The sequence below is a fragment of the Takifugu flavidus genome, chromosome 18 (genome assembly GCF_003711565.1).
Source record: "Takifugu flavidus isolate HTHZ2018 chromosome 18, ASM371156v2, whole genome shotgun sequence".
NCBI classification, from domain to species: Eukaryota; Metazoa; Chordata; class Actinopteri; order Tetraodontiformes; family Tetraodontidae; genus Takifugu; species Takifugu flavidus.
Window position 1 is genome coordinate 3,493,011 of NC_079537.1, and position 17,246 is coordinate 3,510,256.

General features: G+C 44.4%; 2 protein-coding genes and 1 long non-coding RNA gene across 6 annotated transcripts; 1 reads left to right on the top strand and 2 right to left on the bottom strand.

Annotated features, from left to right (window-relative positions):
* Positions 1–2,222: 2,222 nt before the first annotated feature.
* Positions 2,223–8,120, bottom strand: LOC130514708 (pyruvate dehydrogenase (acetyl-transferring) kinase isozyme 2, mitochondrial-like). The gene is made up of 11 exons (XM_057014468.1): positions 7,889–8,120; positions 7,133–7,274; positions 5,838–5,909; positions 5,578–5,765; positions 5,282–5,371; positions 4,822–4,899; positions 4,648–4,724; positions 4,461–4,559; positions 3,858–3,968; positions 3,655–3,768; positions 2,223–3,411 (listed from the first exon to the last, which is right to left on the bottom strand). The coding sequence occupies exons 1-11, from the start codon at positions 8,016–8,018 to the stop codon at positions 3,268–3,270; spliced, it is 1,245 nt and encodes a 414-aa protein (XP_056870448.1). The 5' UTR covers positions 8,019–8,120; the 3' UTR covers positions 2,223–3,267.
* LOC130514710 (uncharacterized) lies at positions 6,860–7,275 on the top strand. Its single transcript, XR_008947044.1, has 2 exons — positions 6,860–6,975; positions 7,113–7,275. It is a non-coding gene; the product is annotated as an uncharacterized LOC130514710 (long non-coding RNA).
* A 3,080-nt stretch (positions 8,121–11,200) lies between the features above and the next one.
* LOC130514701 (MICAL-like protein 1) lies at positions 11,201–17,152 on the bottom strand. Of its 4 annotated transcripts, XM_057014455.1 has the most exons (16): positions 16,481–17,152; positions 16,145–16,396; positions 15,320–15,368; positions 15,080–15,218; positions 14,750–14,838; positions 14,516–14,667; positions 13,683–14,254; positions 13,524–13,569; positions 12,785–13,226; positions 12,548–12,670; positions 12,284–12,410; positions 12,098–12,188; positions 11,950–12,023; positions 11,719–11,833; positions 11,584–11,630; positions 11,201–11,519 (listed from the first exon to the last, which is right to left on the bottom strand). In XM_057014455.1, exons 2-16 carry the CDS (start codon positions 16,285–16,287, stop codon positions 11,392–11,394), a joined length of 2,337 nt encoding a protein of 778 aa, XP_056870435.1. In that variant the 5' UTR covers positions 16,288–16,396; positions 16,481–17,152; the 3' UTR covers positions 11,201–11,391. The 4 variants fall into 4 exon arrangements, 3 of the variants coding, with proteins under 3 accessions (XP_056870435.1, XP_056870436.1, XP_056870434.1); XM_057014456.1 differs by having other exon boundaries at positions 12,290–12,410; positions 16,145–17,152; XM_057014454.1 differs by having other exon boundaries at positions 16,145–17,152.
* Between the last annotated feature and the right edge of the window lie 94 nt (positions 17,153–17,246).

A 17,246-nucleotide genomic window follows, 5' to 3' on the forward strand; every position in this document is an offset into this window, starting at 1 on the left:
TTTCGGTGTTTGCACCCTTTGCTTTGGCACCCTCCCGCTGGCATGTCCTCAGTGTTTTAGCTGATAGGCTGAGTCAACAAGAGTCCATTTCAGGTCAGCGGCGCCCCTGATCCTGCACGTAGCTGCTTCCTGCTAAATGACACTACCTGTCATGGGCTCCTTTACATCCCCATTCCCATTAGACAAATTCCACCAAGACACCCTCTACAGTAAAGTTTTTTTATTAGTTTATCAACAAGATTCAGCTAAATGTAGAGGGGCGGGGTGGGGGGGACATTTGTAATTCTCGCCGCTTGGTGTCGCTGCAGGTTCAATGATCGGCTGCTTTTTGCCCTAAACTGGAATACAATTAAAGTTTTATGGGCTTTCACATCATTCAGCAAGGATTTTCTTCTGAACGATCAATTGTAGAATAGTTTTTTTCTAGAGCAACATAAAGGTGCAATTAAAAAAAGCTTATTTACATTATGAAGAATATACATCAATTCATTTTTTCAAGGGTTTTTTTTCTGTCAAAAGTGGTCAGTCACCACAGATGTACAGATCTTTCTTTCTTTTTTCTTTCTTTCTTTCTTTATCTATTTCTTTTGCATACTTCCTGTTTATTTGTTTGACAAAGATATTAGATAACAGATGGCTTTCAATTATATAACCTGACCAATCTTATCTGGTTTGCACTGTGTCCGTGGATCTGTATACACAATCAATATTTATAGAAACTGAGGACAGGACATGTCAAACATCATGTGCATCACTGCTGCATAATATTCTGTGACAAATTTAATAAGAATAACAATAACACCAACAATTATGAACATTATTATTGTTAGTATCATTAAACTATATCAATAATACATTATCAATAATAATGGTGTTATTATTATTATTATTATTATTATTATTATTATTATTATTATTATTATTATTATTATTATTATTATAGCTACTGTTAGACAGCCGAGAATCTGATTATGGTCACTGAAAGTTCAGACATAACTTATTACATTAATTAGCAGCTGAAAAGACATATTATACTGAAACTACTAGGCTACTAACTTTTAGATGACAATTAATTATTAATTTAAGGTGTTAATCTGCAGCAAATCACAAACCTCAATTATTCTCCTAATTCTTTTTAATGAGTCTGATTTCAGTTATTATTATTATTTTTTACTCAACAAACCTACTGCGGAGACGTGACCTGAAACAGTTGCAGATTCTACTAGAGGACTGTGAGCTGGTTTGTCAGCAGCAAAGCTGAATTATCAGGACTGTTTTTGAGTACGATCCTTCTTGGTATGTATGAGTTAATATTCTGTAATATTCTGTATATTCATCTCTGTGTTTATCTTATATTAGATCAGCGATTGGTGAAAAACAGAATAATAACAGGCGCTCAGATGACAGGATAAATGGTTGATCAGCTGTATTTGCTCCTTCTTGACATTTTTGTTTTCAGCATTTTTGCCACACTGATGTGTTTGACACATCACACAAAATAAAGGAGCTTGAGCTGTCCAAACCTACCGGACCCTGACGGTGACCTGCTGTCGTGTGGTGTTTGAAAGCCCTCCAGTGTAGCTGAACAAATTCTACAACAAATCTCCTCCACAGTGAAGAGAAAGAGTCATTGTCAGTTGTCACTTGATTACAGTTGTGGCTGCCAAAGATGACACAACCAGCTATTGGGTTTAGGGGGGCAACTGGACAATATTGGTATTAAACGGCTCCTTATCTTTACCGAATCATTTAAAAAAAAGATTGTTCTGTTCTGTGGCATTGATTGTTTTCTATATTTCTTTGGTGGTCTGAAACAGGATATCATCAGGGATTAATAAAGTCTTCTTCTTCCTTATCTTGAGAAGCTGCTAATGTTTACAAAGATAACAGATGTTTTACCTTCTTCTCCACGTGTTAGCTTTTGCTACGTAGCACTAAACGGGAGAGCTACTGGGGGAGATGGATGGTGAATGTTTTATAGAATAAGAAAACGTAACAGGCCTTGTGTGACTGAACAGGCTGACCTTGTGTTCACACACACAAAGACACACACCGATGTCCAGCATGTCTTATATAACCCTATCATTTATGACCTCCGCAGAATCCAGCAGATGACCCCTGATATCTGCAGCACGAGCACTGAAAGAGCCTCAAACCTCAGAAGGTAATTAACACATACGTGTTTCACCATCGATCACCATCAATGACACAGAGCAGATGGCTTATTTTATTTGTTTTATTAGAAAAATAAAAGTTCTCCAATATGTCACCTGACTATAAAACACAAAGGAACACAGACACTTCAACGGCACAGTGCATGAATTACACCTTACGTAAGCACACACACCTGGGATCACAATACACAGCACAGCAGTGGCTTGTTCTCCGCCCAGAGGAAGCTCGTCTCAGCAGACTCCCACGTATTTATCAATTAATGAATAACCACAAACGTCGACAACAGACTCGTTTACATAACTCCGACTGTGTTACAGTATCTGTAAAATATAACCAAACCCTCCTCGAACCTCGGTCGGCTGCTGAGTGTGCATTTATTCCACAGCTCCACTCACCAATGAAAGTGATTCTGATTTAAGGTCCCAGCCGAAACATCAGAGGTGTCCTTGGTTACACTTTCATGAGCACCTTTAACGGCTAAACATACATAGATGCGCGTATATATGTAAAAGTCAAACATTTGGACGTACTCTCTATGATTAGGACTGGAAGAAGTGATTCATTTTGTAACACAACACTTAAAAAGATCAACTTTTGTTTTGCAGCCTGATGACATGTAACGACTGTAACAGTCTAATTGGGCGTTCAATCTTCCAAAATTTGTAAATCAACATGTTACATAAGCTTCACAGCAAGAAGAAGAAGAGCTGGTCCAAGTCCGTTTTTGCCTAAAAAGCTAATTATTTGTTTTTTATGAGCCGCTGAATCTGCAGAACTGTCGTGTAGCCACTTCACTAAATTTCAGGTCAACTCCCTCTCTCCCTCTTTCTCTCCCACCCTCTCTCCCTCCCTCTGTCCTCAACTCTTTCTACCTCCACGTGGTCTTCTACCATCTTGTTAAAGCACAAATGCAAAGAAGATCCAGGAAGACGACACTCTCTCGCTTCGTTTGGTCTCCATGGGTCACTTGAGGTCCAACCCCACCTCTGGAATAGTTCAACTGCACATCACCAAGTCTTTAAATGGTACAGTACGTAACAGTGGACTTGGGTGGCTTTCCTTTCAAAAAGTCAGGTAATTTTTGTGATCGAATCACTTCTGGGCACGGTAGTTGGCCAGGTTCAGTGGCTCCTTGGAGGGGACGCACCAATCGTCTGCTTCCAAACTGAGCTTGTAGTGACGCAGAGCGGACTTGTTGAACACCGGCAGCCTCTCCACCGAGTCAGTAGACAAGGCCTGTGCAGAGGTACAGAGGACGGTTAAATCAGGCTCCCAGATCTGATCAGAACACATGAGCAAAATAATAAATACAACATATAGATGAACTCTTGTCCATGGTCCCAAAAGGCCAAGAGAGTATTTCCTTTAGCGATGTGTCATGTTTATTTGCTTAGTGACAACGGTCCTTGTAATTTAGCACCAAACAATAGGATTCTCTCATTTAGGACCAGTCTGTGTAGTCCTTCATACTGAAATTACCTTCAGGTGGATGATGGCATCAGTTCCATTCCCTTCCATGGAAAACAGCTGTAAGTCTCCCTGGAAATAGCGGGCGTAGAGACGGGAGATCGGGAGCCCATAGCCAAACCCTGCCTACACACACAGGTCCGTGCACATATCTTAGCTCTTCTGTAGTATTGAGGATGTGTGTGATTGTGTGTGTTTGCAGGCTAGCGGCTCACCAGCGGGGCTCTATGTTTGTCCTCGATGCAGGGGCGAGGAGCCGTGGAATACATGTAGCTGAACAGACGCTCGGTTCTCCTAAAGGGGACGCCACCACCTCTGTCACTCATCTGGAAACAAAGATTACAGTCAGTCTTAGGAACTTGTTTGCGTAGGTGTGTTTGTGTGTATGTGTGTGCATCCGCCCTCAATAAAGACATTCACATCCATTCCCTCTAATGGATTAATGATCCCATCTCTGTGGCCGATATGTAAAGCTGATTGTGCCGAATCTTTGGTGATAATGAGGCTTTATGGGTTTATGTAACTTGATTAAGCTGTTGTGACTCATGGTAACAAGAACAACAGTTTATTTTATGAATGGGGGCACGAATAATGTCCCCCTTCTACTCCCCATGTTTTTTTTTAACAAAATCGCTTAATCACATTGTAGGTAAATATAATGAGTCCGCTGAGCCACCTTTGTTTCTATTCTGAGTGTGAAAAACTGGGACATAGAAGTCCATCTGATCACACCTTTGGCTCTCTCTTGCTTGTGACTTGGACTTCCTGTACTCCCCCCCACACGCACACACTTCATTTCCAACCTCCCGGTGATTCACCTTGATTGACAGGTCCTCTCCACCGAGGGCAATCATGACTTTAATGGGTGGCAGCGTCCTGCTGGACTCGTGGGTCTCGATGGTTGCTCTCATGGCGTTCTACAGAGAATAAACCGGGCTGTTATGAGGAAACACCAGGTTTTGTGGACTTTTTAACAGCTTTGGCAGACAGGGAACAATATCTTACCTTGAAGAGTTCAAAGAGCATGTGATACAGGTGAGAGGGGACGTAGGAAATCTGGATGGGCTCTCTGACATTGTTGGCTGCAGGGCGAAAACAAAAGTCAGCGCTTTATGCACACACACACACACACACGCACACACGCTAATGAACTGTTGTCAGTGCATACGTGCGTCTCACCATTCATCTGCCTCAGCTCCAGCTCAGGTGCCCCCAGGTAGTACTGCTCGCACAGCAGCTTGGCACTTTCGTAGGCGTCTGAACACAAACGGAGCAAAAACAGCTGTATTCTTTGCCCTGAGGGATTACGTCACAAACCGACATAAAGATAAACTGTCGAAATACGAGGTCATCGTCAGCGTATGATAACAGTGTCCAGTAGGTTACCAAGCTCTGTCCCAGTTATGAAACTGGTGCCTTTGGTGATATAAGAGGGTTTTGTTTGGGGGAACTGAACTAGTTCTGTGAGCTTCAGGAAAGTAGCAGGACCAGGAATGCGTTAAAAAAAATAGGTAAACGTCATCTTGCACTGCTTTCTTGACTTTAGAACTCAAGAGTTGCACATCTGAAATGAGGACGCCGTCTGCTGATTTAAAGTCAATTACCACCCGTCCCAAAAAGAAGACCTCTATCTTCTTACCTCGCGTGACCTCTTTTACATCACACACCGAGTCGATGCAGCCAATGGTGTTTGGGTGAGCCGGGTTTATGTTGCCACTGAACACAAGAGCTGCATCACAGAGGAGAGAAGAAAAGTGGTTATTACCCCCACGAGGGCCACTGATACTCGGTGAGGCTATCAGTGGGTGACGAACTGTAGTTTCAGCTCTGGTGTCACTGGGGCTGCTGCAGGGGGCTCGGCTGTGTTTGTTCAGGCTAACATAGTGGCCTGGGTTGCACCCAGCCTAAGGTGTGATCCACGAGGGGCTTGCTTACTGTGCTGGTTGATGAGCATCCGTATGGAGATGCGGCTGGTGTAAAAACGGTCCAGGAAGTACTGGATGTTGTGGTCAGTAACGGCGTCCTGCTGGTCGAAGGCATCTTTGTACTCGATCACCCCCTGAGCCATAGTGGGAACCACCTCGTTGTGGCGGTTCCTGATGGTTTCTAGAACCTCCACAAACCTGAGATATGGGAGTGAGAGGTGAGACGCACAAACAAAAAAGAAAACACAGTGAAAGTCTGGTCGCACTTACGTTTCAAGGACACTCTGGTCATCGGGGGTCTTGTCCAGAAATTCAAGGATCTCCATCAGACTCTGGGTGTACCTAAGAGAACAAAACAATCCAATCCAGTCTTTACAGGCACATTACAGTAACATCAAGCCTGACCCACAAACTAGCTACAGTGGCACAAATAAAGCCTCCCTTTTAACAGGAAGAAAACCTGAACAGAACCAGGCTCATACTGAGGGTCCCCCTGTCCTCCCTGTTCCCTGATGGGGAACAAAAGAGAGAAGTGGAGTTGTGTCACTGTTTCATTTCCTTTCCAGAGGCCAATTCTAGCCTAGCTTTCTGCCTTTTCACCTAACAACAATACTGTAACAATAACAGTAGTGGTGGAATGATAAATTGCACCGGGGCTGAGAGTGTGTCCTCATACGGTTAAAAATAGCAAATGTATAGTATCAGGCAGAAATAGCAGCCAGTATGAACCAGTACATTCCACTGGGCTTCAGAGCCAGTCAGAAAAACATATGAGTGGAGAAAGCCGAGACAAGAGCGTAAACATCAGCCAGCTTGAGATGTTGTTTACACACGACTGCTGAATCTCCGCACAGCGAATGCAGCTCACGCCCTGCAGCGTGCTAATCACTTAGCCAGGTTAGCCCAGACGACAGTTGTTTCTCTGTTAGCGTATTTTACAACAAGTTGAAGACCACAAGAAGCGCTGATGAATTTATGGGGATTTCACTTTTAACTTCTCAGCGTTACAAAGCCTCAAAGCACCAGCGCTGAAGTGCTTTAAAAATGTAATATAAGATTTTATAATAAAAGATGCCTCGACTTTTTAACAATTCATGACCATAAGAAAGTTTGTAAGAAGTTTTTTAAAAAACTTCTGTTCCTCATTTCTTGTGAATGGCTCAAGCTGCGACTTTGTTTTCCCCGTCAGCAGCAGAGCGGCCGTTTGGAACGCGCTGTTCTCTGCAGATGCAAAAACAAGTAGGAAGGAGGGGTAAAAAGCAGAAGGAAGGCAGGGACGTCTGAGGAACTGGGACAAAGTTCACCAGCTCTCCCTCCCTCCCTCCTTCCCCTGCTCGTAATGTAATCGCTGATTAAAGCTGGTCTGCCGTGTTTATCTGCTATTCATAGCACGTGGATTAAGAGTGCTGTAAGTCTTTGAAAAAGAACAACTTTGTGGAAAAACAAAAAGTTTTAGAAGTTTCCCCACAAGTCTGGTGGCACTTTAACTGACCCAGGGTTGGAATGTTTCATGTTCCTTTGTGCTTGTTTGGCTGTCAAATGTAGGCATCAGTGTGTCGTCTCACCAGCTCTGGACCAGCTGGACGGCGGGCGTCCCCAGTAACCGGTCCGGCAGCAGGTTGATCTCCTTCATGATGTTGGACAAACGGACGGGAAGCTCTTGGCGAAGGAATACAAACGACGTGCGTTCACAGGCGTTAATCGTACCTGGGGAGCAGAGCAAGCCTCTGTTAACGGTTGACCCCGATCGGTGACCTCAAACATTTCTCCAAGGCTCCATCATCAAAGATCAAGATTTGAGGAATAGTGTAATAACACCATTAATAACACTATCACATTTGAAGAATTCAATTAATTAATAACCTCAACAATGAATGTAAGCTTTACTAAAGTTTGTCATAGTGAATTAACTGATCCCAGTGAAACTGATCCGTGTCACATCACTGTCACAGTAATTATACTTTTCAATCATGATTAGGTACAACACAGTAATAACAGCATGATGATAATGATACTACTACTACTACTACTACTACTACTACTACTATACTACTAATAATAATAATAATAATAATAATAATAATAATAATAATAATAATAATAATGATGATGATGATGATGATGATAATAATGACAACAGATTGGTTAACAAACACAGTCAGTCCTTGTGTTGATGTCAACATCCTGAACAGTTAAGTCGTGCGTGAGCGCGTTGGGGTGGAAGTGGCAGCGAATATTACAGCAGCTCTATGCAGACAAAAGGCTCCAAACTTCTCTTCACTCATGCATCGACTCAACTAAGGCAAAAAGGAGTCACTCACCAAAATCCAAGAACTGCTTCATTGACAGGGGTGAAGGGGAGAACTTGGAGAAGTGATCGATGTGTTTGGGCACGTTCGCCAGCGCCGCCGCCTTCATCAAAGAGCGGACGAACTTCATTTTACTTGTCATCTTCTGACATCAAGTGAGCAGAATTAGAAGAGAACAGCGAAGGGAGACAGATGAGGAATCTGCTCGAGCATCTACTCGTGCTCACGGTCTGCAGCGCTGCGTCGGAGGCCCTACTTAAGTTCTCCTCAGCCAATAGGAGGGCGAGGCGGGCGGCAACCAGCCAATGGGTTTTCCGCGAAGTCCTCGGGTTCTCGCAGGCGAAAGGTAGTAAACAACCTGCGCGCGTGCGCGCGTGCGTCTGACCGGGTCACGTCACTCGTGGAGTTACTTGTCTTCTTTTCAGGTAAACAACAGGACGAGGACGGCGGTGGCGCCTCCACCTTCACCGGACCGCGACGTCAACACGCCCAGCCGCGGGTCCCAGGACACGCGGGTGTCAAATCGTCAAGTGAAAATCACTTTGTCCGTTCATACAATTTATATGAATTATTATTAAGAGAAATGCGGGGAATAGTCGCCTATGTTTGAGGGGAAAGAAGTATAAGCCCCGATCGTGGAAGCTTCGCGGACAGATTGCCCAATCGGTGTGATAATGACACAAGAATAAGCTTTAAAATCCCAGTAAAATTCGGTTGTTTTAATGAACCGCACATTTGTTTACCTGCGAGTTAAAAGGCGATGTATTTGTATGGATCATATAGTTCGTGCGAGTTGCTCCACAGTTTATGTGGGAGGTACTTTATGGCTTTATTCTGAGGTATGCCTATTGATAAGAATCTCGATCAAGCCGTCTTTTCATTTGACACTATACTGATCGCAACTAATCGCACTCTTTCTTGCCAACGGAACAATTCCACTTGATCAATGTTTGGAACACCCTGTATTTAGGGCTCCAGTGAATACAAGTAAAAGTGATGACGTGCTCGATGTATCGTTCCGTTAAACCATTGAGCGACTTTAACAAGTGATTACCACTAGGTGTCACTGTTTCATCTGATAATGACGACAGTTTCAACGCCTTTTCTTTACAAAAAAGTACCAAATTATTATTTTTTCAAATCCACCACTACCATTTAGCTACCAATGACGTCACACTGACTTGTGGAACACTGTCCAATTTTGTCCTTTTGACTTTACTGCTGCCTCCTTTTTGAGTGATGGACTTGTGACCTGTCCAAGCTGTGAGGATGTCTCCCAGCAGCAGGCATGATTGACATATTGTACACACACATATTTATAGTTAAAATGTTATTACAGGCGCAGCGGGAACACACCGTTTGAGCAATAACAAGGTCAGCTGTGGAGAAAAACCTCTATGGTTATGTCACTACATTCCTCAGCACAGTCACCGGGCTGTTTGCAGGTCTCCCGCTGAAACCGTTCTTTTCAGCTGCAGTAGAGAAGTATAAAGACATTTTTTTTTAAATCAGCAAAATGTAAGTTAATATGAATCTTTTTACAGCATTTCTTACTGTTTAAACAGTTTTTCTTTCTTTTTATCATTCATGCTTCATATAAAAAGCTGTTTCTTTACTCTTTAAGGGGTGAAGAATAAAAACATTTTCTGGGATAATCTGCAAGAAATGAGAGAAAGCTACAAATTTTCAAAGGCTTTGCTTTGATGAGACCAACACTATTAAGCCCAGGGATCTGTTGGCCCTTTTGTTTGCCTGTCAAGATCACCATAGCAACGCCATGATTCATATATATTAATACAACAAAATGAAACAGAGTCTTGAGCAGTATAAACTAGTAAATCTTAGTGTAGGTAAAGCATTGTGTTTATGGAGAAGTCCAATTTCATGAGTTTTGTTCCCATAAATTGGTGTTAAAAGGCAATAAGGTAGCAGCTACTTTTCAGGAAAACAGCTTTTTTTGGTAAGTTGGGAAAGAACGATTTAGAAACCAGAACACCAAAGCTGTATTAGCTATTGATCAGCCCAACAGAATATGATTGTAATATGATTGTAGTTCCCTTCAGAAGCAGAAGTGTGTATGTTTAAGTGGCCCAAAATAATATGTACCGTACACACGCTGTACACATAATCCTTGAAACCCAATGCTGAAGCTAGCGGTAAACAGCGTCAGGCCTCACTCCTGTATGTTTCCATGCTGGTGCAGCTGTTCCCGGACTCTTTCTGCTGAGAGGAACACTCCATCAGCTGCTATGCGTCAGGAAACACCAAACATGTAACCCAAGCGACAGCCAAACACCTCCTTATCTGCACTTGAATTCTGCAATGAGTAATGGCCAAATGAGGGCAGCACTGGGCCGTTGGTGTAGGTACAGGTACCATCATGAGGTACCCACCTTCTCCTCTATGTTTCATACTTTCCTCTTATTTTAAATGCAATCTTTTTTAAAACCAAATTTAGCAGAGTAAGCCTCGTAATAAATTAAAGTAATCCTCATGGATTTGGCCATTTTGATTAGTTTTGAGAAAGGGTTTTTATTGAAATAATCGCTCGTATGATCTTAATTGCAAGGATGTGATCTAGAGAGGACGCACATCAGAGCTCTGGTATAACTGATCTTCCTTAATGGTTTTACAAATGATCATTAAAAGTGTGTGAATGTGACATGTGTGTTCTGTGTTGGAAACGTTTCACCTTTCCCCTGTGTCTCTCTTGTTATTGCTACTGTCAGTGTTATTATTCCATCCACTTTTTGAACTTGTGCCTACATCACCGCCCCTTTCAGCATTCCGTTAAATAGCTTGTTGACAGTCTGGAAGTGTTTTAGGGCTTGTATTCCATTCACGATGTGGGAGAGACCTTTGACCCACAAGGCACGTAGAGGGACTTTCCGCTTAGTATTGTATTCATATCAGGGGCACTGAGCTTGAACTTTGACCTGATAATCATCAGATCATTTATTAATCTGAAAAGATGGCACATACAACTAGAAAAGGCACCTCCAAGCCAAGCCTAAACTTTCATTAATCAATTCAGAACTTTTTGAGCCAACGCTCAGACAAACAAATGCTGAATCTTATACATCCTTGGCAGAATGAATTCACTAATTCGTTGACTGATCACGTGATTAGTGATCCTTGTTTTCCCCCAGTATAACACGATTTGCTGTCCTCTGGTGGAAGAAATGTACTAGAACTGAAAATATTCTTTTTTTTCGTTTAGAGGATGGAATGTCCCCGTCAGGAGCTTTATCAGGAGCACGTTAGCGCTGTCAAGACTGATTTCCTGCTGTCTTATTACTAACACTCCAGACACAAGGCAAGAAATGCTGGGGAGAATCTTTATTAACCTCTGAAATGAAGTAGAAAATGGAGTATAAAGTACATTAATAATTCAATATATGTACTCCATTATGTCCAATTATTGTTTTGAATTTAAATGTGTTGACATGGAGATAAAATTTGTTAATGGACTCATTAAAATCTCATGGTGTTGTCCTTCTCCAGGTTTGTGGGCTTCAGCTCCTCTGGTCAGGCGGGTGTTTGGTGCCCACAGATCTTCTGCGGTGCAGCAGGTTGAAGACTTTGCCGGGGTTCAGCTTTCCCTTCGACTTCCTCAGCTCCTTTATTCCTTCTTTCTGGAGCTCTGAGAAGAGGCGCCGCAATTACACATTTTTAAATAATGCTTAGAATTACATGAGTTTTCTCACGTTTGCTGTTCAGTGTTGCTTTCAGAAGTTTATCCTCTTCTCTTTCTCTGATTAAAGTGAACAAGGAAAGAAAAGAGCAGCATTTTTTAGGCGTGAATATGAATCCCTGTGGCCGTTAAGCCCCGCCCACCACACCTCTGCACATCCTGATCCAGGCTGCAGATGATCTGGTTCCTCTGCTCAATGAGGGACACCAGCTCCTCCATCAGGTGGCGCTCCTCCGCTCGCTCCTCCTCGGTCCACTCGTTTTCTGTGGGCAACAAGGAAGCTGCGCTGGTTCACGTTCAAGAGGCCACAGCTTTAAATCTGATCGATGATTTTAGTTTCATTCACAAAACAAAACAAAAAAACCCACAAGGAGCCGACCTTGTTTAATGAGGAGCCGCCTGAGCTCGTACTCCACATCCGCCTGTCTCTCTTCCAACTTGTGCTGCATCATCCTGGAACCACAGACAGCCTTCAGGCGCGGCGGCGGACGTGAACAATAACAACAGGTCATGTGACAGATGCTCACAGGTAGCCCAGCTCCATATCTCTGCGCACCAGCACATGTCGCTCATGGTTGAGGTCAAACCACTCCATCAGCATTTCCTCCTCCTCCTCCTCTGAAACGGAAACGACACAGTTAGAACCGAGATGGTGCGCGGAGGGGGTGGGGGTGGGGGTGGGACTGATCTGAGAGCAACAGGAAGTGTCGGACCATCACCGCAGTGTCTCAGGTTCCTCTCCAGCTCCACGCCTCGTCTCTCCATCGCCTCCAGCCGTTTGTCCAAATCCGTCACCTCCACCTGAAGGCTTCCAGGACAAATATTCTGGTCTGTCTGAACCTGTTAGGCAACACAGAGAAGATAAAGGTTCACTATTCTCATGCACAGCAGAAGGTACACAACAGGCTCTGATGAGTTCACTTCCTGTCCTAAAATGAGGGGACTAAATGATGAGGCTGCATATGGGATCGTTATACCTTTCTTTTGATGAGAGGGAAGCCATGACCCGGGGCAGGGGCCTGTTCAGAAGGGGGGGTGTGGAAAGTCTGTGATTTGGTCCAAGCAGCCTTCTGATTACAATGAGCCTCTCTGCAGAGCAACTACACAAGGAAGGGAAGTCAGCCAGTACAGCTTGTTTCCTTGGTTACATCTTTGTTATCATTTATTAAAGCAGCATACTCTGTGGGGCCTTATGGAATATGTGTTTTTCCTACCTCGGGCCCCTCTGGTGGTGGGACAGAACATGTGAAAGCTGGCACAGAGAGACTTCTGGGTAATTTGGGCTGTTGGGACAGAGTGACATGTGCCCGTGCATCAGCTGGACCTGTGCACCCGTCTCCCCTGTTTCCACCTTCAAGCGCGTCACCTGCAACAGTCTCATCACTCCCACCGTGTGGCTTCTCTGTCATGGGCACCGCCGGGTTACTGACTCCGCCCCCACTGGCGCCTCGACCTGATTGGTTGGCTGCAGCCTTTTGGGGCTTTGCTTCCTCATCCACCCTTTCAAATGGATTGGGAGCGGAAACTCTGGGTCTGTGACGTGGCCGAAGGGAAGTTACTGGAGGCGGGGCGGCGGGCAGCTGCATCCAGGGCCCAGGATGGATGATGGTCAGCCATGGGTGGTTAAGTCGGAGGCGGACACCACTGGCGCTGGAACTGGGAGGGGCAGAGACATGAAAATTCATCATACAATAAACAACATAATCAGCCAATCATCCATCCACTGATTAGCTTCTAATTAGCCTAATTTTCATGTTTTGTACTGTGGATGGTCTCTCTCTGGACGCTAGTTGGGGAACTAGCGTCCAGAGAGAGACCATCCAATTAGTTCACATAGTTCAACACGATAGAATTACGTAGGAGCATTGCTGCATGAAGTTGGGTTGTTTAGCACAGGGAAAGCACAGAAATAACAACTGTCGCTCTCCCGTCACCGCTGAAGCCATGATTCACCTTCGCTGCAGCTGGGCTGAACAGGTACACTGGCTTGCTGAATTTTCTAAGAAAGATGACAAGAAAAGCAAATATTTCAGAAGGATCGGTGCTGCTTGGAAGGGAGAACAATGCAGACTTAAATATTGACATAAACAAATAAACAAAACAACTTTTCACCTGCTACCAGGGAGCTGTTGGTTGTCTGGGAGGTGCTGGCCCTTGGTGGAGCCACGGGGACGACGGATGGGCTGGGCATGCACCCGGAAGCTGGACCGTGATCACCGACTTGCTCTTGTTTAGTGGAAAGCTCAGGGAGCTGTTGGGTCACTTCCTGCTGCACTGTGGCATCTAAAGGACTGGAAGCAGCTCCACAGCTTTCAGCTTCCTCCACAGCGACATGGGCAACAGCAGGTGCTGGAGGGTCCGACGGCTCAGCTAACCTCTGCCCCGAAGCAGTGCTGTCTGCCCCCTCGGCGCCCGTCTCCTCCCCTCCTTTCTCCTCCCTGTCGGCTGCTTCCGAAGCCAGTTTGTCTCCGGATTGTGTTCCTTCAGTATAACCAGTAGCGCTGCTGACAGCTGATTCACCGAGGAAACGGACCACCTTAGATGAACCCCTGACCCGGTTCTCAGCAGAGCCCGAGAGCTCAGGCTCGGTCCCCTGAACACCTGCTGGATGATGAGAGCAGACCAGAGAGTCCCCCCTCTGTGTGCACCAATGTGGTAGAAGAGTGCAGTGACACACTCCACACCTGCAACACACACACACACCCACACACACAAGGTTAATCAGAGCCTGACCAGTGAACAAGGAAAAACGGCCTTTTAAGAGGAAGAAACCTTGAACTGGGAGCAGGGGGATATAGAGAGACACACATACAGCTGAAATATAGTGGAAAAAAGAAAGAGGTCCTTTATTTACACCAACATGATCTGGTCTGGAGACATTTGAACCAGTTTAATAAATCAAGCATCCGGGCCTAAAGGTGAGGAACTGTGCACAGCATTGTTACCTCAAGCAGCTGCGATGGTAGATCTTTCCGCCTGCCAAACGTCTCTGGATGAGGTAAATGGGTTTCAGGCACAGGCGGCAGACCGCTGGCACCCTCACTTTGGACGACCGCGGGCCAATCAGTCCTCGATGCGATTCCCGGCGGCTGGAGTCCTGCAACGCAGTGGCCTTGAATGCAGTCGATGTGTAGACGGTTTCAGTATACCTGCTTTAAGCTTGTCTGTGAGCAAGTTACCTCGTCCTGTTTCGGGCCATCTGGCGTTTTAGTTCTTGGAAGCTGCTTAGCATCGGTGACATGTGATGTTCCCAAACTGGCAAGACCAGCTGCAATGTCAAGAAAGAATATTTCAATTGAGCAAATAAAAAACAGCCAGGGGTTGGTTTAGAGGAAGAGCGAGAGCAGTCAAGCAAAACCTGTGTACAAGAAAGGGAATGTTTTGTATAAAGCCTCAAATTTAAGCCTGTTGGTGCTCTTCTGTAGTCATTTAAAAAGAAAAACAGCTTGTTTTCAGACAACTGACTGCAAGTAAATGTAGGTGATAGCAGCTGAAGGAGAACTACACACCGGAAGATGTCTCACGGAAGAAGCAGAAGTACCAGAAAAGGTAAGTGATGACTCCCAAAGAGTCCGGCACCTCCGAGCAAGCCAGCTCTTTGGGGTGGAGTAGCGCGGGGATGCCCAGGTTCTCTGCAGTCTCGAATGCCTGCGGTGGAAAATTTGCAAACAAAACAGATCACACAGATTATCTTTTACAGTCTGGAGCCTTAATCCGGAACTGAACTAACCCCAGAAAAAAGGACTCACCAACTGGTTGTTCTGATAAGAGTTATCTTTGGAGAGAGCGCTGAAATCTCTGCAGCAGAGTGAAGAACAGCAGGAGATGCTGATTGAGATCAAACTGTGTAAATGTTATGAGTGAGTGCAGAACAAGACAGACAGACAGACAGACACACACAGACAGACAGACAGACAGACAGACAGACAGACAGACACACACACACACACACACACACACACACACACACACACACACACACACACACACAGACAAGACGGGTCAACTGCTGTGTGGAAGTGAAGAACTGTGCTTGAAACCTCAGGAAACATTATTGATTTTATTATTGAAACCTTACTTATAAAACTCAACAGAACAAGAGGGTTTGCATTTAAAAAAAACAGGTATACAGAAATAAAGGTTCTGTCCCAGAATGGCTGCTTGGAAAGTCTGATCCTACTTCGTGGGAGCTATCAAGGGAAGGAGCAGAAGCACACAAGACAGGATCAAAACACACAGAATGTCCTTGAGCGGAGCGTAATCTATGAAAAGACCTGAAAATGACCTAAAACTCTGTTTTCGCCTTGTTATTCTCGGGGATTGATGAGAGAATACATAACGAAAACAAAATGTATAAACATGAGGGGGCCTGAAAAAGTTTCCCACTGTACTTCTGTGGATATTATGCTCTCTAACATACCTATTCACAAACTTTCAAGCACCCATGCGCAAACCAAATAATCTAGTCCAATCAAAAATAACATAAGAAAGAAGGTTAAGCAGTGCTGAGTGAAGAAGAGCAAATTGGTACCTGACAGAACCTTTTCCAGAGCTTAAACCGAATCTTTACTCACATCAGGTCAGGTCGGTGCTTGTGGATGATGGCACAAAAGGCAAGTCCGTCTCTGAATGACGCTGACATGTTTTTTATTTCCACATCGGGGTAACCCGCACATGCATCCCGGCACCAGTCTCGTAAAGCCGTCAGAGATGTCATCTCTACATCTGTGATGAGGACCAGCAGATCATGGTCGCTCTGCAAATGTCAGTTGAGATGGAGCTTTTCGGGTTTGGCTGTGCAGTGGAACCAGGAAACCGGAGAATTGCTACCCATTTCACAGAAAACGGTAGTTAAACCTGTGTACCGTCGGTGATGAAGCAGGAAGTGGGTTTTTGCCCTACGATGGTACCTTGAAGAGTGAAAACGGTGGTGCCTGCACGTGTGGTCGGTTCCACAGGTTGAGATTCTAACTACCACAGTCCGAAACACGCCCCACATTGATATTCCAACTCGAATGGTGCAGATAAAACACTCTCGATAATCCTAATTACTCGGGTTAAGCTTGAAACAACTTATAAAGAAAACGTAAACCCAAACCCGTTACTTGCAACCATTGTTGCTGCGTTCCATAGCTGCCACCAGGGGGAGCCACTGAGCCGACCGGTCCCTGTAATTAGGAATGAACCGCTTCCATTTAGTATCAGTCACATGCAGAATTACTTACTCTTTTCTTGGACTGTGTTAAAATCCACTTTCATCAAAACAAGTGGGGAATAATTCTATTCCTTGCTTAAAATTTCAATAATGTTAATATTTACAAATCTGAATGCAACGCAAAATGCCTGGTGGAATTGAATATTGTCTGATGTAAAGTCCACAATGCTCATCCAAATTACACTGTAATATAACAATGTAAACAGTGACCGTGACTTCCGGTATTGGTACGTTAGCGTATGTATTTATTGACGCTCTGGGTCATAGAAATGGTTCTGATAGAGACACTTTAGCTCGGGCCTGATGAAAATCTCACTAAAGGGATTTGAAAGTCTCCATATTTGCTCTAGGAAAACGCACATTTTGCACACCAGTAACTAAAAGTGTCAAATAAATGTAGTACTAACACAATCTGAAGCCAAATGGCCTTCCGTAAATCAACGTTTGACCAATCACAATCT